General features: G+C 34.2%; 2 protein-coding genes across 3 annotated transcripts in view; one reads left to right on the top strand and one right to left on the bottom strand.

The window, feature by feature from the left end:
• The window catches only part of LOC130649189 (ATP-binding cassette sub-family C member 4-like), a 64,036-nt gene extending 46,112 nt beyond the window's left edge, over nt 1-17,924 (top strand). For both annotated transcript variants that reach the window (XM_057455433.1, XM_057455432.1), the window contains 11 exons: nt 1,504-1,745; nt 9,415-9,494; nt 10,337-10,487; nt 10,728-10,964; nt 11,056-11,156; nt 12,668-12,859; nt 14,087-14,242; nt 14,459-14,548; nt 14,853-15,025; nt 15,496-15,601; nt 16,526-17,924. In XM_057455433.1, the coding sequence (XP_057311416.1) occupies nt 1,504-1,745; nt 9,415-9,494; nt 10,337-10,487; nt 10,728-10,964; nt 11,056-11,156; nt 12,668-12,859; nt 14,087-14,242; nt 14,459-14,548; nt 14,853-15,025; nt 15,496-15,601; nt 16,526-16,798 (1,801 nt within the window). In that variant the 3' untranslated portion in view covers nt 16,799-17,924. The remainder of the gene's footprint in view (nt 1-1,503; nt 1,746-9,414; nt 9,495-10,336; nt 10,488-10,727; nt 10,965-11,055; nt 11,157-12,667; nt 12,860-14,086; nt 14,243-14,458; nt 14,549-14,852; nt 15,026-15,495; nt 15,602-16,525) is intronic.
• Nucleotides 17,925-18,440: 516 nt separating this feature from the next.
• Nucleotides 18,441-20,444, bottom strand: LOC130649191 (uncharacterized). Its single transcript, XM_057455435.1, has 2 exons — nt 19,672-20,444; nt 18,441-19,437 (listed from the first exon to the last, which is right to left on the bottom strand). The coding sequence occupies exons 1-2, from the start codon at nt 20,031-20,033 to the stop codon at nt 19,005-19,007; spliced, it is 795 nt and encodes a 264-aa protein (XP_057311418.1). The 5' UTR covers nt 20,034-20,444; the 3' UTR covers nt 18,441-19,004.
• Nucleotides 20,445-21,093: the final 649 nt, after the last annotated feature.

Below are 21,093 nucleotides of genomic sequence, written 5' to 3'. Positions count from 1 at the left end.
GACATATTTCTCTTTCAGGGGATAATTTACATTGTATAATATGTATAATTTTATAGAACATAGTATGTAACATTAAAGATAGAGAACTAAAATTGGTTTTCTCCTTAATTATCCTTATTTTTTTATATTTTTATTCTCGTTCGCAGCAAAATATCCTTAAAAAATGTCAATTGTCTCCTTAATTCTCCTTAATATCCTTACTTTTGTTCTCACTTTATTAGTGGTCACCCTGTTATGTTTCACCCTAAAATTCATTTGTTGAAGATGTATGAAATTACTGCCAGAAATAATAGATACTCAATAAAAATGACCAGTTGTTTTTATTTCATAACATATTAACTAAATTACAAAAAAAAAAGTTTTTTTAAGTAGATCCTTTATGTTAGTTAAGAATTTTAAATAAATAATAAAGATTTGAATGTAACTGCAGCGTCGATCCAGTAGTTTATTTTTGTCATCACTGGCCATTTGTCGTCTTGTTGTTTTTTGGCTTGTGTTTGTTTGTTATGTTTTACAGATAGTTGTTTGAAAGGTAAAAATACTTAAATGGAAATATGCGCGCCTTATTTTTCTGGGTTTTTTTTAATTATAAACAAAACAGTTTTTAAAAATTTTAAAAACCAATATAGAAAAAAAGTTCAATTTTAATTACGGAAATTTAGAATTTTAGCGTTCATTTTATTAAATATCTACTGAGAACAAGTGTCAAAAGGAGGTGAAAGATGTTTGTTAAGGCTTAACGTTTGCCAGCCTTGAATCTTTTGATACCCATAATTATTCAGCCTAAATCATTAAAAGCTGAAACATGTGGGAGTATGTAAGTAACAAGAAGTTTTAAAGTCGTTGGGGGTTCTATCCTAACGGTTGGTTGTTCCTCCCCTCCCACTGTAACCATGTACATTACTGCCAGAGATACGTATAGCATTGCTCTAACTTGCTTGCCTGCCACACAAGCCGTTTAGCGGTTAGAAGATGGCACAAAATGGGCTGACAACATTACATTTAAAATGTGCCGGAGTGGGCGCTGGAACTCAAAACCTTATGAGAACAAGTCGAATGCGCTACCACTACACCATCTCCGCTCAATGAAAATTACCAACGGCTTATCTACCCAGTTCTAATAGTTTGTGAAGAAAAGACCTAATAAGTTCAAGATAGAAATATTCAAGGGTCCACTGCACATTGTGGTTTCGCAGTTACTCATTTTGTTGTGTCCATATTTTTTTCTTAGCGCAACTTAAACATTTGTCTCCATTCTTGAGTTTTCCTGGGATTGTACCTAGGAATAGGCAAACAAAGTGAACAGTGGTTATTGATTTTAATTTTTCGAGGTTTAAAATTTTATTTTGCTAATTAGCATGAATATTTTTATGTTTGGTTTATTCGCCAAATTGATACTCTGCAAAAAGTGACTCATGGGGTATTTTAAAGTAAATGAAGATGCGTAAATTTTTGTTTTTTTTTAGAATATAAGGTTATAAATTGATCTTTTTATATTTATAGGGCAAGTGGTGAAGAACAGCGCAATGGAAATGTCACAATTACTGCCAAGTTTTATGTTAAGAGTGATCCAGACATTAATGTATATGTCTTCGCCTCCCTCGTTGCTGCCTGCGTTCTGATGGTTTTCTTCCGCACAACATATTTTTATGCCACACTTGTCAAGTGCAGTCGAAAGTTACATAACTTGATGTTTAAAGCAGTTTTAAAAACACCTATATACTTCTTCGATACTAATCCAGTAGGTAAGTTCCTAATATATTCATGGCAGTTAAATGCTTGTAAAAAGTAATCATTGTTTTCTTTATATTTTTTTATCAATGATCATGTTAAAGACCTGTAATTTAAAGACTGATATCCTGATTTTATTTTGCTTGATAAAACCAGTCGCAAATTTTAAACATTTTAATAATAAAATGTGCACTAAAAACTGTATTACCCAAAGACAAATTGAGCTTGGAATTTATCTACACGTCAATTTAATCTATCTATATAATAATACGCCAGTTCTGTCTGTCTGTGACTTTTGCAAAGTGGATAAAATTTCTTTGATAAAGTCTATAAAACATCGCCTATAAATTTGTTCTGTAAATTAGCAAACTTTGACGTTAAAGCAATATTGACGTCAAAGGAAAGTATATTAAGATTAGTGAAGCCATTGCAAAGCACTTTTAAATTTAAGGCTTAATAACATGGAAACGGGTGGAAATAACTGACGTCATCTCCTGCGTGGGTAACTAGGGACCACCTAGGACCAATTTGGGTAAGTTTCCCAAACCTGGGTCCCCAAATCCGTTTCGGAATGGGTGGGTTGATGACGTCATCAAAAAACCTTTAAACCCTAATATCTCTGCAACCGTTTGTCAAAAGTACACGATCCTATACATTTTCTTGATCAGCGTTTCAAGATCTATACGATGAAGGCAATAGGTACACAAATTTCTTAAAAATAAATTTTTGTGTTTGACAGGCCATTGCTGACGTCAACAAAATTTTTAACACCTTATATTTCCTTAGGCTTTTGTCGAATACATATGATCTAATAAATTATTGTGATCAACGTTTTAACCTTTACACGTTATAGGCAACGAATAAACTAAACTTGGCCAATTTTTTTTGTACCTGCACTGTTGATGTCAGCAAAAAATCTAAAACAACCTATTTTTCCATTGTCCTTCTGCCTAAGTGGATTTATCCACGGGCTTTATCGACTAGTCTATATAATAGTACGCCAGTTCCGTGTGTCTGTCTGTCACTTTTGCAAAGTGGATAAAATTTCTTTGATAAAATCTATAAAACATCGCCTATAAATTTGTTCTGTAAATTAGCAAACTTTGACGTTAAAGCAATATTGACGTCAAAGGAAAGTATATTAAGATTAGTGAAGCCATTGCATTGCACTTTTAAATTTAAGGCTTAATAACTTGGAAACGGGTGGAAATAACTGACGTCATCTCCTGTGTGGGTAACTAGGGACTACCTGGGACCAACTTGGGTAGGTTTCCCAAACCTAGGTCAGGGAATCCGTTTCGGAATGGACAGGTTAATGACGTCATCAAAAAACCTTTAAACCCTAATATCTCTGCACCTGTTTGTCAAAAGTACACGATCCTATACATTTTTTTTATCAGCGTTGCAAGATCTATACGATGAAGGCAACAGGCATACAAATTTCTGAAAAATTTTTTTTGGTGTTCTGACAGGTCTCTGCTGACGTCAGCAAAATTTAAATGACGGTTATTTTTCTCTGTTATCCTGCCTAAGTGGATTTTTCCACGGGCCTTATTGACTATCTATATAATAATACGCCAGTTCTGTCTGTCTGTGACTTTTGCAAAGTGGATAAAATTTCTTTGATAAAGTCTATAAAACATCGTCTATAAATTCGTTCTGTAAATTACCAAACTTTGACGTTAAAGCAATATTGACGTCAAAGGAAAGTATATTAAGATTAGTGAAGCCATTGCATTGCACTTTTAAATTTAAGGCTAAATAACTTGGAAACGGGTGGAAATAACTGACGTCATCTCCTGCGTAGGTAACTAGGGACCACCTTTGACCAATTTGGGTAAGTTTCCCAAACCTGGGTCCCTGAATCCGTTTCGGGGATGGACGGGTTGATGACGTCATCAAAAAACCTTCAAACCCTAATATCTCTGCAACCGTTTGTCAAAAATACACGATCCTATACATTTTCTTGATCAGCGTTTCAAGATCTATACGATGAAGGCAACAGGCATACACATTTCTGAAAAAAAAAGTTTTGTGTTCTGACATGTCTCTGCTGACGTCATCAAAATTTAAATGACGGTTATTTTTCTCTGTTATCCTGCCTAAGTGGATTTTTCCACGGGCCTTATCGACTAGTCTATATAATAATACGGCAGTTCCGTGTGTCTGTCTGTCACCTTTGCAAAGTGGATTACATTCTTCAAAATTTTCTTTAACAAATTCTATAAAACATCGCCTATAAAATTGTTCTGTAATTTACCGATAACTTTACCGATAAAATAGTATTGACGTCAAAGGAAAGTTAATTAAGATTAGTGAAGCCATTACAATGCACTTAAAACTTTGAGGCCAAATAACTTGGAAACGAGGTGGTGACGTCAATGTTTTTTCACCGCGTGGGTAACTAGGGACAACCTGGGACCAATTTGGGTAAGTTTTCCAAACCTGGGTCCCCAAATCCGTTTCGGAATGGACGGTTTGATGACGTCATCAAAAAACCTTTAAACCTTGATATCTCAGCAACCGTTTGTCAAAGATACATGATCATATACATTTTCTTGATCAGCATTTAAAGATCTATACGATGAATGCAACAGGTATACAAATTTCTAAAAAAATATATTTATTTTGTATTTGCACTGCTGACGTCAGCAAAAAAACTAAAACAACCTATTTTTCCATTGTCCTTCTGCCTAAGTGGATTACTCCACGGGATTTATCGACTAGTCTATATATTAATAAGCCAGTTCCGTGTGTCTGTAACAGGCAAAGATGATATCGTCATTTTCCTTTGATGTCGCCGAAAAAAATCTTTGATGTTGCCGAAAAAAATATGTCTTCTTTGTCGTGAAAAGCCGCGAGTTTTGTGTGGTTTGTTAAATGAAGTTCTAGCACAAAGTAACGGAAATTGTGTTTGCAAAAAAGATGGCTGTCCTTTTTAAGCATTTGTCTTCTCTTGCCTTCAAAATAAATCTTTACAAAAGCATTTAAAAATGGGCATGGTATATAAATGAAGTATAGAAAGGTTTCTGTAAGGTTTGTTTATGTTTTTTAAAGTTTTGATGATATTATTGATGCAAGACATGTTTGTTAGCTAGCATCAACCACACCAACAACAACTAGCTAGGTAGCTAGGAATTTATAAATATGTAGCCATGTTCTTTATACCTAGCTAAGTCTCCAGTTTATATTTAGGCGACTAGCTATTAGCTGCTGTAGCTACCTTATGTTAGCTTCAGTTTTATGTTGCTTTTTACATGTAAGCTAATCTTAGTGGTCTTTGCTAAGAATGTGACTGTAACGTATTTTAATTGACATTTTAAGCTTAAATTAACAAGCCACAACAACTTTTAAAAAAGTATTACATAATATTTAAGAAGAGTTTAAGGACTGTTTTTAAGCAAATAATGTATTTTTCACAATTTGTGTATGCAAATAATGTATTTTTCACATTTTGTGTAACTAAACTTATATACATCGGTTACATGCAATATGACGAAACGATTTTTATTTAACGTGTAGTAATTCTGGTACCTTAAGTGTAGTGATTTTTGTTGTTCTAGATGTTCTGACTAAAATGTTTTTGTTTATGGCATTTTGTCTCAATTAAGAAAAGTTTCAACTTTTTTGAGGGAGTACAACACCGAAAAAACTTGTGTTTTTTTTATATTTTGTTTAAATTCTTACTGGGCAGGACTCTGTACAACATACCGAAATGACTGATCCCTCTCTATTTATAAATTTGATGCGTTCCAAATCACAGTTTTTTGAAATTTTGGGTAATATTTAATGAGTACAAGATGCAAATACTGATTTTTGTGGAATCAGAAGTATTTCCTACAACCATTCTTTTTTTACACTTTTGTGGAGAAAAAGTGTATGCAATATCATCAGAATAACTGATTTTGTTGCAAACTGTTTTTCTTTTTCAAATTTTGGATTGAAATATTGTTATAAAGGGCATATACCAATAGACATATATATACCAAAATAGTTAAATTCTGCAAACTTTGATTTTGTCGTTCACCTCTCATCTTTTATATTTTGATTAAACTTTTGAGGAAAACCATAGGAATTATTTAGAATTTGTATTTTGTGTTGCAAATTTAGTGCAAAAATTTAACTGTTGTGAGGGAGGACCATATGCAATTATATATACTAAAAATAATAATTTGATATTCTACAAGTTGTATTTTTGTATGCACTTAAATGACTGCTTTTTCTGAGTTGAATTTGATGGGTTTCATATCAATTTTGTGGAAGATTTTATGGCTGAAGACAATATAGAACATGCCAATGGAACTGATTTTTGTTTATATTTTGATTTGCTCCTCATAAACCTTTGTGTTCTACATTTATTGTAAACTTTTGTGAGGAAGGACCATTATATATACAATGTTTTCAAAATAATGATTTTTGTTGATTTGAAATTTACTCCTTGCATATTGCTTTTTCGACATTTCAGGTTAAAATGTTTGGTAAAGTCAGTACGGATCATTAGACAAAAAATTGTTTTGTTAACCGGTTAATTTTTACATTTTGTGCATATTTTTGCGGGAGAGGATGGTATGCAACCGAATAAATGATTTTTCAAAGTTTAACTTTTTGTTTTTAGGTGTTTTGTGTTTGTTTAAGTTTGGCTTTTTGATATTGTTTAAAATGCGTAAAGAACTTATTTTATAGATCTGTGCTTACTGTTGCAAGCCTTTCTTTTCGACACTTTAGATTAAAATATTGAAGGTTTTCAACATAATCACATAATAAGATGTATACATATTTGAGATATGTGTTATTTCTGACATTATTATTATTGTTGTCGTAACTGTCTGGGTTGTGACTGTCAATGTTGTAACTTTCTACTAACTAGATTTTACACCTTGCACGCCGTTGTTTTTCATATTTTGTCTGAAGTTTTGTTGGGAGGATTTCATGCGATTTGACATTTGATATTTTGTGTTAGATTTTAAGAACTTTTTTGTTAAATTATGACTTATATACTTTCTTTTTATGCATTTTCAGATTATTTTTTTTAGTAAAAGGCATATTCAATATACTGAAATATTTGCTGATGTCATCAAAATTCAAATGACAGAACTTTTCAATTGTTTTTCTGCCTAAGTGGATTTTTCCACGGGCCTAATCTACTAGTCTCTTATAATAATACGCTAGGTGTGTCTGTCTGTCACTTTTGCAAAGTGGATTACATTCTTCAAAATCTTCTTTAACAAATTCTGTAAAACATCGCCTATAAAATTGTTCTGTAATTTACCAAACTTTACCGATAAAATAGTATTGACGTCAAAGGAAAGTTAATTAAGATTAGTGAAGCCATTACAATGCACTTAAAACTTTGAGGCCAAATAACTTGGAAACGAGGTGGTGACGTCAATGTTTTTTCACCGCGTGGGTAACTAGGGACCACCTAGGATCAATTTGGGTAATTTTCCCAAAGCCAGATCCCCGAATCCGTTTCGGAATGGACGGGTTGATGACGTCATTAAAAAACCTTTAAACCCTCATATCTCTGCAACCGTTTGTCAAAAGTACACGATCCTATACATTTTCTTGCTCAGCCTTTCAAGATCTATACGATGAAGGCAACAGGCATACACATTTCTGAAAAAAAACATTTTGTGTTCTGACATTTGTCTGCTGACGTCATCAAAATTTTAATGACGGTTGTTTTTCTCTGTTATCCTGCCTAAGTGGATTTTTCCACGGGCCTTATCGACTAGTCTATATAATAATACGCTAAGTGTGTCTGTATGTGTGTCTGTAACAGGCAAAGTGGATGTCTTCATTTTCCTTTGATGTTGCCGAAAAATGCATCTCTAATATGTCAAATTTTCTGACGTTACGGCGCGACGAGAATAACACTACTTTAACGGCAATATCCTATATTAAATTAATGAAGCCATTACGGTGCACCTAAAACTTTGAGGCCAAATAACTTGGAAACGAGGTGGTGACGTCAATGATTTTTCACCGCGTGGGTAACTAGGGACCAATTAGGACCAATTTGGGTAATTTTCCTAAACCTGGGTCCCCGAATCCGTTTCGGAATGGACGGGTTGATGACGTCATCGAAAAACCTGCAAACCCTAATATCTCTGCAACCGTTTATCAAAAGTGCATGATCCTATACATTTTCCTGATCAGAGTTTCAAGATCTATGCGATGAAAGCAACAGGTATAGAAATTTCCAAAAAAAAATTTTTAGGTTCTGATAGGCCATTGCTGACGTCAGCAAAATTTTCAAACCCTTATATCTCATTAACCGCTCATTAAAAGCACATGATCATATAAATTTTCTTGATCAGCGTTTTAAGCTCCACACAATAGAGGCAACGTGAAAACAAGCTTCTGAATTCATTTATTTTGTATTTGCACTGCTGACGTCAGCAAAAAATGTAAAACAACCTATTTTACCATCTTCCTTTTGCCTAAGTGGATTTTTCCACGGCCCTTATCGACTAGTCTCTTATAATAATACGCTAAGTGTGTCTGTCTGTCACTTTTGCAAAGTGGATTACATTCTTCAAAATTTTCTTTAACAAATTCTATAAAACATCGCCTATAAAATTGTTCTGTAATTTACCAAACTTTACCGATAAAATAGTATTGACGTCAAAGGAAAGTTAATTAAGATTAGTGAAGCCATTACAGTGCACCTAAAACTTTGAGGCCAAATAACTTGGAAACGAGGTGGTGACGTCAATGATTTTTCACCGCGTGGGTAACTAGGGACCACCTAGGACCAATTTGGGTAATTTTCCCAAACCTGGGTCCCCGAATCCGTTTCGGAATGGACGGGTTGATGACGTCATTAAAAAACCTTTAAACCCTAATATCTCTGCAACCGTTTGTCAAAAGTACATGATCCTATACATTTTCTTGCTCAGCGTTTCAAGATCTATACGATGAAGGCAACAGGCATACAAATTTCTGAAAAAAAACATTTTGTGTTCTGACATGTCTCTGCTGACGTCATCAAAATTTAAATGACGGTTGTTTTTCTCTGTTATCCTGCCTAAGTGGATTTTTCCACGGGCCTTATCGACTAGTATTTTAATACCCGTATACGTCTTTCCGTCCGTCTGTCTGTCACGCAAAATGGTAGCTTAGCTGCGCAAGTAGCGAGAGGCACGCAATGCGGTATAAAAAGGACGGGCGAATCCGTGGATTTTTCCACGGTTTCGCCCGTCCTTTTTTATTTTTAACGGCGCCGTAGATTAGTGGTTATAGCTCTCGTACTCTGTGCGAGAGACCGGGGTTCGATTCCTCTTGACGGCGATTCAACATGGGCGAGTGAATGTTACCATAGCCCCGGGTTAACCCAAGCCATGTGAAGGAAATTGGGAAGATGGCACACTGTGTGGGCCGTTGGATGTTGCCGGGAGTTGTCTAGTAGAGCGCGGGCTCTAATTGGGTCTGCGTAGCTCAAAATGAGCATTAAATACTCTAGAACTCTCCATCTACGCCATGGCCCCTCCTGGAAATAATAGACAGGGTATATCCCTCGATATTTGTGAGGCTAGCCATGTAAAATATGCACATCTATCTATCTATCTATCTAAAAAGTGTTCCTATTTTAGCAAAAGGCTTTTTTATGTTTTTTCAAACAAACAACCAAATTATTAATCGACAAATATGAATTTGATCTATTTCCCTTCCCTTTTTTAGGTCAAATCTTAAACCGTTTTTCTCGTGATGTGTATTTCATGGATGATGAACTACCATGGACATTCTTTGATTTTGCTTCTGTAAGTGGTTTTTATAGTTTATGTAGTGATGAAGCTTTCGATTTTTGTATTCAAAGGTAAGGAACTTCTTACACTGCGAAAGTGGTGCATCTGCTCTTGGCCTTCCGGTTCTTTCTAAGGCTTTTGAAGTTGCAATTTTAATGAAATTGCAATTTTAGCTTCATTGGTTTAGTTTGTGTTCACTATTAACTTGCCTTAAACATTTTTTCTTTTTAACATTCAAAATGAAAAAGAGATTACTCAGCTGCTTTTATTGGGCCAATCTTGAAAAAAGAAATACGATTTTCTATGTGCTTTTTTGGCCAAAGTTTTTTTAACTTCTAAACTATGCTACCAAGTGCAGAAAATTCCGGAGTTCAAAAAAAAAAAATGCCGTGACTTTTGGCTGGATACAGAAGAAGCTGTGGAAAACACTTTTTTGGAAACAAGAAAACCTTGATATATCAAAGAACTACTATTTACAATTATGAGGATTAATTTATGCCTAAAAAAGATTTCAGAACCTAAAAAAATATAGGTTTATACGGGCCTAATACAAAGAGATTTTATATTTCTGTATAAGTTGGTACTTTTGGAAAATGGCAAAAAGGTTAGCCAATGTTATGACCTACAACCAAAACGTTATGTTATCAAAAGCGCAAAAGAAAATGGCAACAACCAATGTTTTATGCTGACCCTGCATTTAGTCATGAAATTAATTTTCTAGTTTTTTTGCAACCTTGTAGGATAATGTTAAATTTTATTAGTATTTGCTTAATTTTTCAGGTTACTATGTCTGGAAAAAAAACAGGGCTCGTTCTGTATTTTTAAAGTTTTACGCAATTAATTTCTTTTGTTTAAAGCTCTCCTTATTAACATTGGCGATAATCATATTAAACTGTATCAGCGTTCCATATCTAACAGTTCTTGTCATTCCATTGATGATCATATTCTTCTATGCAAGACGTTATTACATGAAGAGTTCTCGTGAATTACGAAGATTGGAAGCTGTGTGTAAGTCAACTTTGTTAAGAAATGCTACAAAACATTTTTGCTTCACACAGTACAATAATTGTCTGTCTGTAAGTCATCTTTGCGATACAGTCAATTATTTTATTTGAATTACCTTGTAAACAGCAGTTGTCAACTTACTACTTAAATACAGTCTGTGTTACATCCTAGGACAAGCTTGTTTTGCCATATGACGGCTCATCAGCTAAATTTTATTAGCTTATGGTTAAAACCTATTTTCAGCTCGGAGTCCATTGTACACACACATTTCTGCAACATTAGCTGGCATCACAACTGTCCGCTCGTTTGATATTCAAGAAAAAATTCTTCACGAATTTTATGCATGTCAAGATTATCAGACAGGAGCTTGGTTTATGTTTCTATCAGGCTCCAGGTGGTTTTCCCAGCGTTTGGATCTTTTGACTGTTGTCTTCTCGATTTGCTCCACATTTGCACCAATAGTTGCTGCTCCATACATAGGTACGTAAAATTTGTACTTCTTGCATATTTTTTTGTTTTCTATTATTGCCATTGTTCATACATATAATACCGAAAGTCATTTTTTATTTAGACATTGACGCAGGTCTGGCTGCTGTCAGTTTGTCATATATCTTGATGTTATGTGGTATGTTTCAATGGTCTGTACGGCAAAGTGCAGAAGTAGACAATTTGGTATGTTCATGTTTACGTTTATTTCAAAAGTTAATCGATCAAACTTAAAATGAACATTTCTGATTAGCAATAGGAACTTTAGAAGTTTCTGTACAAATTCTTTTCATGAATGGAAAACATTTTATTTGGAAACATTTTATGTTTGTTGCTCTACCTTATACAACCATAAGGTAGAGCAACAAACATAAAATGTTAAAAACTTTGAATCATTTTATGGCTATTGTGATTTATTGTAGTCTTGTGATAAGGATATTCGAATCTCCTAAATCTTTTTGTCTAATCTGGTTTGTATTCCTAAACCAGACAAGGTATTCCATTCCTTCAGGAGTGGACGTGGACGTGTAGTATTTCAAATGAACTCGAAGATGTCTGCAGAAGCCCTAGGAAGAGTCCTCAAATTTTTAAATTTTCGCATAACAGTTGCTTTCACGACGTTATTGGAAACACATGTTTCACAACAAAGTGACATAAAAGTTGTTGCGCAGACTTACACGTTTTTATAACATCACACTTTAGAAGCCACAGTAACTTTTGTAGAAAATTTACTAACCCTTTATAGTCCTAACAAATACTTACTGTAACGCGGAGTCACCACATTTCTGGGATATATGTAGCATATAATTAATTGTAATTGTAAAAATAGAAAATAATTTTTTAAAACAAATTTGTATCCTTTTTCAATAACTGGATTTATTTTTAGAAAACAGATGCTGACATAAGTGTAAAATTGTCAATTGTAGACTGTCCCTGAATTTTAATGGGCCATGGCTTTGTACTGAAACATATTTTGACATATGCCATTTTTTTCATGTTCAAGAAATTTATTACAAGTATTTTTTTCATAGAGTAACTTAGAAACAACAAACCCACTTGCACAGGGTGGAGTTCTTGAAATTCATTACAAGCAGCAGTCTTTTTATAGAGTAACTTGAAAATAACAAACAGTTTTTTATAGGGAAACTTGAAATAAACCCACTAGTACTAGGGGGGAGCTCATGAAAATGGTTTCATATAATATGATTTGCGATATATATAGCTAATCTTGTAGACCTAGAACTGGCAATGGAAAGGTAGCACCTTATTCAGCAGTTGGTATATTTGCCTTAAGTGATACATTATCTGGAAATTTACAATTCCACTGCTGTTAAATTGATCGATTTCTATGGAAATGTTTGAGAAAAAGGCCAAACTTTAACCTAAATATTTTTGGTTACACTGATAAGAAGTGACCTATGAATAACGGTCCATCTCCACGTACGTTAAAAAAAATTCGTCACGGCTTTCCTCTGGATGCGATTACTAGCATTTTTTAATTTTTTGCTCAAAATTACTTAATAAATGCTAGGAAGTGACAAAGGATTTTCAAAAAACATCATGATGGCGACACAGGCCTAAACTACCCCAAATTTTCCATAACAAGGTTTTCATGTTTGTCTAAATATTTCATTTTTTTATTGCTTTTCTCATGTTTGATATTCGCGTGTGACTATTAAGATGTAAACTTTTTATAGATGACATCTGTAGAGAGGGTATTTGAATATACAAAGCTAGAACCTGAACCTGATAATGGCACAAGTAAGGATTTGAGAAAAACGTGGCCAGAGTATGGATTAATAACTGGCGAAGGAGCTTCGTTTGCATATCATTCATCACTGCCATATGTTTTGAAAAAATTGTATTTCTGTATTCGACCCATGGAAAAGGTAAGTGTTGAACAACTTACTTATTAGAGAGCCAGTATAGAACTTCTGTTTTCAATGTCTGAAAGGCTCCTTCCTATTGGACTGCATTTTCTGATGTGCTTAAAAAATCTAAAGAAGAATGAGTGTTCTTTAGATTTGAGCGGGTTAGGTTTTTAAGTTCCATAGTCAAATTTATTGCAGAACTTTACCTGTTGCGAAATGTGGTTAAATAAAATGCTTCATATATTATGACAGTTTTCCACAACACCAAGGGTAGGTGTATACAAAATGCTCGCTGTATTTTGAATAAGCTGATTATTATGATACATTTTATGGGGGTGAACTATATCGAAATTGCTGGCTTTATTTTGTTTTTTATTAAACTTTTTTTTTTTATCAAGACATTCATGTTAGCAACATGACATATTCTGTAACTCCTTAGGTGATCACCATTAAGTTCCCTATTGATTACTATATCTTATATCCAAAATAAAAAATTGTTTCTACAAAAATAAAAAATGCTTACGTTAGTAATCACCTGACATTCAGGGCGTGTCTCCCTGGAAGATCCCTTCCTTGTGTTGTAAAGAGTATTCGAAAAGTCTTTATCACAACTGCAGTATAAATGTAATATCAACCCATTTTATCACAAAACCATCAAATTTGGAGTAGATATCTGCCTCACCACAGCCATACCTTACCAGCAACATTATCTTATCCCAGCACTTCTTGTACACTCATTGGTATTCAGGACTTAAAACAATATTTTAAAATGTCGGTTATTTCAAATCATATGAAAACAATCAACCTTGTGATAAAGATGTTGAAACTTACTCAGCACATTTTTTTTTTTTACTCTGAGCTGATTTAAAATACCCTGTTGCACAAACTTAAGTTTAATACTTTGTTTACTATGTGCATTTAAATGAAAAATTTTGTATGTATTTGTCTGCGTAATTGCTCCAATAATTGAAACAGTGAAACTAAAATAAACAAGTTCTGTGTTCAGAAAGACTCAAAAACTTGAAAAAAGAGCTTAATATAGACTGACATTCTGAGGTACACTGACAATTTGAGGTCCCTGTACATGTAATGTATTATAGGAGATCGCTATCGCTTCATATCGGTTTGTTGTCAAGAGCGCTAAGCCAATAAGAACGCCTGAAAACCCGTATTCCCCGCTTGCAAAATTCAGACGGTTAATAGTGAATATTGCATCAGTAATAATGCCAGGAATATCTTTCTTAGGTTGGTATTGTCGGACGTACTGGTGCAGGCAAGAGCTCATTTCTGTCCATGTTGTTTCGAATGGGTAATATCACTGGAACAGTTCGAATCGATGGATATCCTATTTCTGATTTAAAGTTAAAAGATTTAAGAAAGACGTTATCAATTATTCCACAGGTTAGTAGGACGTTTGCAGGCAAGTAACATTTCCCACAAACTTTTTCCAATTATTTTCATTTGACGTCGAGTCTCAATATGTTGAAAATTCTCTTCTACAATCCTCAAAAAATCCTCAAAATGGCAACCCTCCATTATGTTGCATGCGATCTGATATAGTTTGCAAATTAGTGGACTTAAGGTTATTCATTTAAAGGAATCTCTTAAACTTTTTAGGATCCTATCATGTTCAGTGGAAGTTTGCGAAAAAATCTTGATCCGTTTAATGAGTATACAGATGCTGATGTATGGGAAGCTATAGAAGAGGTATAAATGAAAGGACAAGAAATTTTAGTTTTCTTTTCGGGTGTTTATGGCCTCATTTATCAACGAAGCTGTTTCTTGAATTCAATTCCCAAGTTAGGTTAAGACTCCTAGGTTTCAATTTTTGGCACGAACGCTCCACTGCCAAGAAAAGTAGGTCTGAGAGCTAATTCTTTGAACTTTTAGTCTTTTATTATTCACATTAAAATAAAAAATTTTCATAACGTACACTTAGCAGCCAAGCATTAACTTGGTTGACCAAGTTAAACAACTGCAAAACAATCATTTTCATTTAATTGTCATTCAGGTACAACTGAAAGAAAGTGTGATGGAGTTACCAGGTAAACTACAAACAGAGATAACTGAAGCAGGTTCCAACTTGAGTGTTGGAGAACGTCAACTACTTTGCTTAGCACGTGCATTGTTAAAGAAGAACAAGATTATAGTGATCGATGAAGCAACTGCTAATGTGGACATGGAGTAAGTTGTATTTTCTTTACCTGTTTCACAGTGTCCTCAATGTTATTTGTTTCGACTGGTTCAGTTTTCTTTTGGCTTAAAAAAATTTTACGATGTAAATTTAAGGAAGCAGAACTTTTTACATTAAGAAACCTTTAAATATTTACATACATGGAGTAAGTCGTATTTTCTTTTTTTAACTGTAACATGTTACTTTTATTGATTGATTGTTTATATATTCTTAGTCGGGCTGGCCAGGAAATCTGGAAATGTCAGGGAATTTTGTGGTGTGGAACTTAGCTGATCTGCAAAGTGAACATTACCCTAAACTTTTTGTTTCTTGATAAACAATTTTACATTCGCATGTCAGGGATATTTACATTTTTGTCATAGAAAGTAAGGGAAAACTGACTGGATTTTTTAAAATGCCGAAGCATTACCCGACCAGCTAGTTCATCTCTAAACTGAAAATGATTTTTGTTTCTTCCTAGAACTGATGCTCTGATCCAACAAACCATACGAGAAAAGTTTAAAGAATGCACCGTGCTCACTGTGGCCCATCGATTAAACACAGTTATGGATTCTGATCGTGTCATGGTATGTGTGAACACGGCTTTTGTTTTTGTTCTTCGACTGTTTTTTTTCCTCTCAATCATTTCCAATTTTATATGAAACTAACGTTCAGAAAATAATTGATAAATTCCTGAAAAGAAAAAATGTAAGATTTTCCTTTTTTTTGCACCTTGGAAATGAGTGGCTAACGTTTGAAAGTTTGAACTTTATGCAAATATTATCACCGGCTGTAGAGTCGCTACTTTTGCACACACGTAGATGATCGAGAGTATGTAAAATTTGCTAGTAGCATCCTTAAGGTCGCCTTTACAACGAAATAATCAACTTCGCAGCCTACGAAGATTGTGAAATTTAGGAAAAATAGTCGTGCTGTAGTAACAATTTGAAAGCTTCAAGAGTATAGATTTCACCAAATAAACTAACGTCCGAAGTCCGCTGTAAACATTAACAAATTAAAAATTCCGCGACTCAAATGACCCAATGATCAAACAACCAATGTGATCTCTTTTGGCGGCGAAATTTAAAATAAGCCGTGATGTTTCATTATATTTTCACCATTATTGTAGTTACTCACAGGGGAGAAAATTTTCCCTCTAGGTAGTCAAGTTTTTATGCCCATATACAATGCGCATTATTTTATGAGAATAAAAGTTAATTTAAAAATGATCATACTCCTAAATCATATTCCCAAATATACCCTGGTTACCTACACGAGAGAACACTGTTTCTGTTTTTATTGATTGTCAAGGTTTGACCACAAAATTGTAAATCGATACGGATTGTTATATACAACTAGTTGGTGGCTCGTCGAAAAACCGACTCGTTCGCGCGTCCTTTTTTATACCGCGTTACATGCGTCTCGCTGCTTGGAGTGCCATTTTGAGTGACAGACAGACGTATACAGGTATTATAATATGATGAAATTTGTTTTAATAAAAAATGTTTTAGGTCATGGAAGGTGGAAAAATAGTGGAGTTTGACGAACCTTATGAGCTATTACAAAATCGCACGGGCTACTTTCGCAAATTAGTAGATCAGGCTGGTCGTAACGAAGCAAGTAGGTTAGAAATCCTCGCTGAAGAAGCGAAACAGTTACGCCATCTTATGATACTTCAACAACAAGATGTCGCTTATCCTGGTTCTCACATTACCTTCTCAAGAAACAGAGACGAAATACTGGACCATTTTGGCACGAGGGTTATATATGAAACAAGCTTATAGAAACCAGGTGGTTTGTCTGTAGCATATTATACGACGATAGATGAATTTGGATAGATCGAGCTTTTAAAAGAAGTGACGTCATCGCTAAAATGGCGAATTCTCTTTGATAGTATTTGTTCTTTTTAAATGGCTGAATTAACGTACAGTTCAAATTTTGCGTAACGCTGTAGATTATATGGTTATAACAATGTACATAAAGAAGATTTTTAACTGTTTAAGTTATTTACTTAGTCGCGTATATTTTTATGATATATAGTAACATGTTTGTGGTGGATGTTATGAAGTCGAATAGTACTCAAAGAATGTCTAAAAGTTATCACCAGCTTCCACTTTGCCTTTTCTGTGTATTTTGATTGTTTTGAGGAATAATTCAACATAGTGTTAAAGTTGATATTTTCTGATAACATGTGCTCTTTTTCAAAATCTTAGTACCCTTGTATTGGTTCAAACTTAGATATGTTTAATTTTCCGTTGCATTGAATGCTTATTAAGTTTTTTTCATTGACATTCTAATCAGTAAAAAAGGCGTCACATAATTAAGTCGCGAAGAATATTGGTCATTTGCACAGAAGTTAGTCACTGTTTACCGACTGATTTGTACTAACATTTTTTTGCAATTTATAACCTGAAAGAATCGGTAAACATGGCTGATCGGTGAAAAGCCACTACGCCTAAAATAGTAAATAAAGACATTTTTTGGTACGTTGCGCAGATAGCTATTCTGTTATGAAAATTTTAAATAAATTACGTTTACTTCCTTGTGCTAACATAAAGGTTTTCGCCGCTTTATTTAGTGGAAGTCACTAAAAAAAGACGATACCTACCCTTTTCGTATTTCCTAAATAAAAACTTTTTTTCAAATCATGAGTGCGCAACAGATATGGCTGGAGTAATTTTTAAAGCGGCTTATATTCCGTATTTTTAGTCGCCGCGTTTATGTAAGCTATACTTTTTTATTAAGATTTTACTGAAAGATTAGCTAATGTACATTTGTAAACATATGTTTTATGAGGGCTAGTTTTTGTCTAGTCTCCAAAGTGGTTGGTAGTTTTATAGTATGCTGGATTTAGACTTGACTCAATTGAATTTGCATATCGTTTTTGTATTTGTGAATTACTAGTTATCATGCGTATTGTCTTTTTTTCGTGAATTACTGGGACGAATATACCGTAGTCCAAGAAATATGAATTACCCTTAGACTCGGAAGTACGCCAAATGGCGTCTCAGCAAGACTGAAATACCGACATGTCGTGTATTAGCCGTAACTTGTCATCACTCAACTTTGAAATATCAGATGTCGGTCAATGTGCAACAGGATTAAATTTCGCATCCAGCAGTGCCCAGGTTCACCAACCTTGACGTAGATGGTGGCAAGGAAATGGGTTCAAAGTCGAAAGATTCTTCAGGAAAATGGTGTGAAATAAAGACTGTTTTTAAAGCAGAATATAAGAAAACCAACTTCGTGCGCTAACGGAAAAACTTAGAGGATGACTACAATTAATTTTTGCGGACGCTGAAAATTCAGCAATAAGCTCGTAGAAATGTATATTTTCAAATGAACAGCGAGGAGATACGAAAAACATTTAATTTAAAAAAATTCTACTAGACCACTGAATAAAACTCAAAAAAAGGATACAAAAAATTGGTGTCAATGTCAAATTTACTTGTCGCGTTACAGAGTTACAATCTGTTATATTCAACACAAAACAAGTTTTTGCTAATCTTAGCATTCTGGTGTTGATTCCACAAAAAATGAATGCAAGCATTTACGAGAGGACAGAAAATTATTTTGAACAATAAAATGACTTTCTCTCTAACGGTTTTTCCTTACATGCAGATGTTTGCACACCAAGTCACTAGGTTTAATGTTGGAGCCCCAGGGTACCCCATAACGGTATTTCAACATTGAGAAAAGGGGAGGGGTAGTTTTTGTAAAAAAAATCCATCTGTCCTTGTATTTCTGCACACGATTGTAGTAAATATCTGGGAAAAAACAATTACTTGTTTGCCCCCACTTGTTCCTCGGAACAACAAGCAAATAAGTTTTAAAGAAGGTTAAGCGCAATTCCAGAACAACTTCGAAAGCTTGAAAGATGATTCAAAAATTTTTTTGAATCATCTCGAATCAGCATATTTAAAATCTTCGCAAAATAAAACTTTACCGCAGCCTTTTTCACATTTTTAATAAAAACAAATAGAAACAATTCTACTCGAATGTTAATCTTGAAAGGTGTTCACCAACACAACAATCATATCCTTCGCTTTTCATCACAGCGGGAATATCTGTTTCCGATTTCCCGCCAGTCGAGAGCGAAAAACATAGTTGACATTTATTCACAGCACCAAAAGCTTTATTTATGGCATACATATCGGAACCGTGTCTTTGCTTCGTAAACATGGCTTCCTTAAATAAAATTTTGTCGCCATTTCTAGTGATCAAGGTAGGTCCACTAAAATCAGCTGAGCGTCTCAAGCAATGTCCTTTAGAATATTCATTTCGCTCCCAGTCTTCAATGAATGAATAAAATCCACTATGATTCAAAGGCGGGCTTCCATCTCTGCTGTACGTAGCGACAAAGTTCCAGTCTTTTTCTCCAGCAAGACGATACCAACAAGAGCATTTCCAAGTTGATGAACTTCTAAAATTTTAAAAAGAAAAGGACTTAATGTACAAAAAACTTTACAAAGCGAGATTTCAGCTCGATGCTTTCAAAAATATATTTTCTCTTTGAATGTTTTGTTGGTATTATAGTGGTATTTGGTTTTGTAATTGCGCAGATGTGGAATTTTAGACTACGCAAGTTTTCTACTGCGTAACATAACATAAAATTAAAGAAAATCAACGGAACACAATTCCTACAAATCAATACTACCCCTGTTTTTCCCCAGATATTCTAAGTTCAACATTCTCATTATCTCTCCAATCTATATCCTTCATTGATTTCATTCCTGATCCTTCTCCACCAAATGGCGTTACCACAACTTCGTCGCCATGTTGTTCTGCTTCAACTTTATTCGCGCCATCATCCCACATTGAAAAAATAACAACACGGCGATCGTTGCGTATTTGTTGAATGCCAGAATACCCACCTGGTCCCCAGCCTACCACGCAGAAGTACGTACAGTCAGCTGTATTCCGGACACGAACTGTATTTTCTAACGTCCATTTGTCGGTGATTTCTTCAGGTGGGATGTAGAGATATCGTAAATGGCAACTCGTAGCGGGTTTCGCCATGTTTGTTTGGACGAACTTTAAAATGTGTGGTTATTCATGTTTACTTGTGTTCTATTAAATATCGAAACAGAGGAAGTTAATATTCGGAATCAAGACAAGTTAGTCACCAGTTCTCTATGAATAGTTGCATATTTTACAACTGAATTTGTGAGCATTTAAAAAGTACAGATTGGGTTAACACAAAGGTAGTTTCACACAAACACGTGAGTGACATTTGCTACTTTGTAAGATCCCTTTGCAGTGACAGAAAAACTCACCAGTCAGCAAATTCCTAAAATCCAACCCTCTTATTTCAATTAACAAGAAATGAATTTTTCCTGCTAACATTTACGATACTTTTTCCTAATATATTTCCGAGAAAATAATTTTAGTATACAGCGCGTGTTGAAACAGGCGCGTTTTAAACATATTGTGTATTTACGAACAGAGCTACGTTTGAGATATCTTAACGTAAACTTAGTGAAGATGTCGAGGTCATTAAACACACATACTGGACTCCATCCAAACAGGGAAAGGCAAATGGTCACTCGATGCGATGCAATAATTTTTTTTTCAATAAGTAATTATTATATTCCACTTTAACTATTATAACATATATTGAAAACGTAGAAAAAACTAGAACAAAAATGAGAATCAGTAAAATATTTGTACAAACTAAAGTATGTTTGTGTTGTGCTCGTAAAAACAGTGAGTTAAAAAAAGTTTGGAAGAAAAAAGTTTACAAAAAATGTGACTGAAATGGTGCGTAAAAAGGGTGTGGCAGAGAACAACATTAAAATATTCTTAGCAAAAAAGATAGTCCTAAACAATAAAATAAGAACTTTAACTTCATATTTGAAAAAAACATTAAAAAGCGAGAAATAGATTCTGTCATTATTAAAAACCTTTAAACTATTTGGGATGTTACTGCATGGTCAAAAGTTAGTCTTGGTATCTTGCTATCGTGGTTAAAAAAAGCAAGAAATACTATTAATTTAAACAGTGAAACCACGAAATCATTTTGATGTTACATAAGTTCAAAACTTAAAAAATAACACCAAGCCGTCGCAAAAGGGGCCGC

This window comes from Hydractinia symbiolongicarpus, chromosome 7, assembly GCF_029227915.1.
Source record: "Hydractinia symbiolongicarpus strain clone_291-10 chromosome 7, HSymV2.1, whole genome shotgun sequence".
Classification (NCBI taxonomy): domain Eukaryota; kingdom Metazoa; phylum Cnidaria; class Hydrozoa; order Anthoathecata; family Hydractiniidae; genus Hydractinia; species Hydractinia symbiolongicarpus.
Note: the sequence above shows the minus strand (reverse complement) of the source record. Positions and strands in the feature narration are given on the sequence as shown.